General features: G+C 39.1%; 1 protein-coding gene across 1 annotated transcript; it reads left to right on the top strand.

Annotated features, from left to right (window-relative positions):
* Positions 1-590: 590 nt before the first annotated feature.
* Positions 591-4,618, top strand: LOC5578123 (40S ribosomal protein S16). The gene is made up of 3 exons (XM_001656770.2): positions 591-727; positions 810-854; positions 4,040-4,618. The coding sequence occupies exons 1-3, from the start codon at positions 719-721 to the stop codon at positions 4,430-4,432; spliced, it is 447 nt and encodes a 148-aa protein (XP_001656820.1). The 5' UTR covers positions 591-718; the 3' UTR covers positions 4,433-4,618.
* Positions 4,619-5,139: the final 521 nt, after the last annotated feature.

The following is a 5,139-nucleotide window of genomic DNA, read 5'->3' as shown; positions in this document are numbered from 1 at the left end:
TACTGTAGCTGTTCGCAACTCAATTTTGGGACACGATTTACTTCCAAACTATCATCTACGAATCAGTACTTTCATGAGGCAAGCCTACTATGGGAACCAACCAGAATATATCCGGCAACATCTACAACGTGGACAGCAAGAACGAACTCGTTGTTTCATCATACCAAGGCACACATCGGCGAGTGGCAAAAGCCTGCTGGTGTTCGGAGCCACCTACTGGAACGGATTGCCTGTCGAAACAAAACAAAAACCAACACTATCGTCTTTTAAAAGCACGATGAAAAATTTAATTTAACTTTAAACCTTCTTTGTTCCTTTTTTGCAATTATGTTATATTTTTGTTTCATTTTTTTTTTTTGTTTCCTTTAGTCATTTTGTTTTGCATTATTAAGTAATTTTGTTAGTTTCGACTTCAATATGTAGTTTCCTTAAAAATTTCCTTGACTTGATAAAAAGTGTAAACTAACAAGTTACCGTAAGAATAAATAAACATATACAAATTTCAAATTACCTATTTGCAAGCTGAGTGTATGAATTTTCAAAGTGCCTGCCTTGTTGCATCACCCCTCGCACCGATTCCGACTCGGAAGTGCGCCACATCAGCCCGCACCGTTTGACAGCTCTGTCAGCTTCTAGCTGTCAAAATCGGTCGATTTCAGTTCAGCGCCCTCGTTTCTACTTCCTTTCTTTTCTGAAGGTTTTGTGTACAGAATCAGACATGGTGAAGGTGAATCTCGTTCCGAATTTTACCAATTTTCGGTGTTTAATGGGAAGTTCGGTGATCTAATGGCGTTCGTTATCCATTCCAGGCACGCAAGGAACCCGTCAACGCTGTCCAGGTCTTCGGACGCAAGGTAATTATAGTGAATTTCGGAGGAATTTGGTGGCACATGTAGAGGAATACGCTTGGTGCTGTGGATGTATGGAAGGAAGCTGGAAGCGGTTCAGTATTAATTTGATGACTGATCTCGGCCTTGTCCTCAAATTTGTGCAACTAAAACTATCGAAACCATGATAATAACGGCCAGCGACGTTGAACCAATCATGTTTAGTAAATTTAACATTAAAATTTACGTTTTTTGAGGTTAAATGTTGAGTAGTAAACAAAAGTGCAGGGCTGATAGCGAGTCACTTTTTTTAGTGGCTTGGTCACAAAAAGTTTACTGAAATATGGTTGTGGTCACTATTTTCGTAATCTGATAACAAAGATAAATATCTTACTCTGTAATGTTCCTTTAAACTTAAACAACATTACAATATTTGTTATACAGATGTTCTACATTTAGGAGAGAAACATTATTCTTTAAACTACTGGAAAGTGAAGGATTTCGATCGACCGTTATGTAGATATGCAGGCGGATATTGTATCGACGTTTCCGGGCGATTCTGTCGTTGTTTTCAATGAAAATATTTACTGTTACCGCCAAAATAAAATGCCAATTTGCTTGCTATCACGCAAATTGGCAAAAATCGTGAGTTAAAACGTGAATTTTCTTTTGCGTACATTTCAAGTTCAACATATGATTTTTGTGATACAACAAAAACATGGTTTTTACTAAGACAATACAAAAATGTTCAAAAAAGATGTTTCAAAAAACCCTTAATAAGAATCAAAAGGGCCATGAACAGGGTCCGTTTCCGTTTTAGTATCATTGAAAACCGGAAATATTTCCCGGATTCAAACCAAGATTCAGGGCTGGTAGAAGGTCTTGGACTTGGTTTCTATTTTAATGCAAGTCTCAAAAAAAGCCCTCGTTTTGATTAAAGGTCTCTAAAATCTATTTCAACCAAAATTGTCCTCCAAGGTCTTAATTTTTCATTCTTCTTTTTCTTGGCATTAACGTCCTTACAGACGCCTGCTTCTCAGCTTAGTGTTCTTATGAGCTGTTATTAGCTGAGAGCTTTCCTTGTCAAGGTTGCCATTTTCTATGCCCAGGAAAGTGAAGGAAATTTACATTACGAAAAGATCCTGGACCGACCGGGATTCGAACCCAGATACCTTCAGCATGGCTTTGCTTTGTAGCCGCGGACTCTAACCACTCAGCTAAGGAAGGCCGCTTTTCATTATTCTTCTTTCAGTGAATTCTGATGCAAAATTCTACAGGCTCTAGAGAAACCATTAGAGATAGTCTCGCGACTATTCAACTGATTCTTCACGAATTTCTCCTCAGATTCCTCGAGGAAAAGCTTAAGGATTATTCTAGTGATTACAGGGGCTGCTTCAGGGATATCACCAGAAATTCTTCTAGAGATTCATCTACCAATTATTTCAGAAATTCATCAAGCGATTTTTCAAAGAATGCTTAGAGGAATTTCTTTAGAATTTGCTCCAAGAGATTCTTGAGCACTTCAACGCTGCTACCTCCGGTAGTTTGCTTAGGGATTACTTAGCTTAGCTTAGACTGACTACACATATCAATGGTTACTATTCCGTGATTGACCGAAGTCAGTGAAGATGCACAAATAATCAACTAGAAGATTGACCATAATCTTCTTCAGTGTGCATAGTTATGTGCATCTATTTATACAGGGTCAACAACGGCGTCAGCCACGTCCTTGCAGTCAGGTGGGATTGGGGGAAGGAATGTTAGCGTGTAACCTTTGCTATTTGGAGACCGTGTTTTCCTCTGCATCTCCACAAAGGTTACTGGGAAGGATGTTTGTTAATGGGGAGGATCGTTGAGTCCCAGGATTCAATTTGGCGATTAGAACATTCCATAATTTGCTTAGAGATTACTTTGAATTTTTTTTTCCAAGGACTAGGATTTTTCCATACATTCTCTCAGCCTTCAAACGAATTTTCCAGTTAGTCTAGCAGATCTTACAAAGATTCTCACTGAAACTCTTCCAAGAAAAAACTGCAGGAATTTCTCCTGCATTTCATACTAGCATTACTCCTGCAGTTCTGCCAAACATTTCTCAATATTTTGAAAAAAAAAATCCCTATGAAATCTTCAAAACACCAATTAACGCTACAGCAATTTTCCAGAAAATCCTCCAATGATCCACTATTTTTTAAGGGATTGCGTCCGGATTTGTCTTTGGTCCGAAGTTTTTCAAGAATTTCTTTCTGAAAAACCTGCATGGTGTTATACCTCCATTGATTTTTATAATCTTAGAAATTTATCTTGAAAATCTTTTAGAACTTCCTCGAGAGTCTATGAGTTTTTCGAGAAATCCTTATTCATCAAGGGTGACTTTGTAATTTATCCCAATTTCATCAGGGTTTACTGAAGATTTTCTTCAGAAATACCCAACTTCTTTTTTAATTTGCTTGACCCTAGAAGAATGCCAAGACAAATCTTTGCAGATTTCTTTGAGAAATATATCAAAAAAATACTGGAGAAAATCTTGAAGAAATCTTAGGAAGATTACATAATCTTCCTAAGATTTCTTCAAGATTTTCTCCAGTATTTTTCATGCTTGAAAAAGTCCATGTTACATCCTTCAGATATCCCTAACAAAATTCTGCAAAGAATTCCTTAGGAAAGTTCTTGGAAGAGTTTCCATGGAATATAATCACTAAATAAACTCTTGAAATCTTCGGAGTAATATCTGAATCTTAAGCAAACAACTAGAATGATTTCTTATAAAATTGTTGAATAAAATATAAAAGCATTCAGTAATACGAGCAGTATTACCAGAGACGAAAACATATGTTGTCTTCGGTATTACTTGCAATATCACGAGGAATTTCCAGAATAAGTCTTACAAATATTCTTAAAGAAATGTTTGGTCTGATTCTATGAGAAATCAAACTATGGTTTCATGGATTCTTGTTTGGTTTCATTTTACAGGCAAAAGGTCTCGTAAAGTTCGTAATTTGAAGACAATCAGTCGCTACCAGCCCTGCCTACCCTGATTACAGCGAAAATTTCATAACGAAAATTTAGTGGCCACCCTACGAAAGTCATTATTATTTTGCTACTTGATTGCTACCAGCCCTGAAAGTGAAACCATTGCACCAAATCAAGATTCTACTGTGACCGTTCCTCCCTATTGTAACATAAATGCTAATCACCGTTCCCATTAATTCCAGAAAACCGCCACCGCCGTTGCGTACTGCAAGCGCGGAAAGGGTCTGCTGCGGGTGAACGGCCGCCCTCTGGACCAGATCGAACCCAAGGTTCTGCAGTACAAGCTCCAGGAGCCGCTGCTGCTGCTCGGCAAGGAAAAGTTCGCCGGCGTCGACATCCGGATCCGCGTTTCCGGTGGTGGTCATGTCGCCCAGATCTACGCCATCCGCCAGGCCATCTCCAAGGCCCTGGTTTCCTTCTACCAGAAGTACGTGGATGAAGCTTCCCGCAAGGAGCTGAAGGACATCCTGACCCAGTACGACCGCACCCTGCTGGTTGCCGATCCCCGTCGGTGCGAACCGAAGAAGTTCGGAGGTCCAGGTGCCCGCGCTCGCTACCAGAAATCGTACCGTTAAACTCGTTTTCGGGATACGGTTTTTGTTTTACTGTACGGTTACTTGGCTGGTCGTATGTGGTTCGCTGTTGGATGAGTGCCCCATTGTCCAGGCGCAGTTATACATTCTAAGAACTATGCAGATTTAAGGAAAATCACTTTGGGAATATGTGAATTAAAGAAAGGATGAGAAGAAAAGATAACAAAATTGTTGTTGGTGAAAAGTGCAGGAGATCCGAAATTCCGGTGAAACGCAGAACCTAAGCCTGTCGATGAATGTTAAAGTTTTCCGTATGATAACGGAATTCTGATAATAGATTTTGATCATCTGAACGCCGAGGTAAGTATTGTGGCCCAGAGTTTCTTTTGCTTTTGCGGACGCTCCTTTTTGTAACTGGAGGAACCTTAGTTGTTGAGTCGTTCTTTAGACCTTAAGGATGTTGCTGAAGAAATACATGCTCTTTGAGCTAATTTTGCTTGAGATTTTTGTAGATGTTTGAAGGGTTATAATCCCATAGGAAGCTGAATTGCTCTCCTCAGCAAATTTCTTCATTATGGTATTAAGATTTAGTTTTCACTAAGGGATGATAAGTTTGTTCTTGCAATCCAGTTCTAACGTGTTTGGAACATTTTTCAAAATTTCTCCATAGTAATTTCCATTTAAACCTTCATCGTCTTTGGGCCACCTTTAAATCTCCAGCTAGAAAGCTGAAAATTTCACAGAACACT

This window comes from Aedes aegypti, chromosome 3 (assembly GCF_002204515.2).
Source record: "Aedes aegypti strain LVP_AGWG chromosome 3, AaegL5.0 Primary Assembly, whole genome shotgun sequence".
Taxonomy (NCBI): domain Eukaryota; kingdom Metazoa; phylum Arthropoda; class Insecta; order Diptera; family Culicidae; genus Aedes; species Aedes aegypti.
This window is presented reverse-complemented; position numbering and strand designations above follow the sequence as displayed.

Bases quoted from the DNA above. Each gene is read 5' to 3' on its own strand.
- LOC5578123 (XM_001656770.2), top strand. The intron at 855-4,039 runs GTAATTATAGTG...CATTAATTCCAG, and splicing joins TCCAGGTCTTCGGACGCAAG to AAAACCGCCACCGCCGTTGC.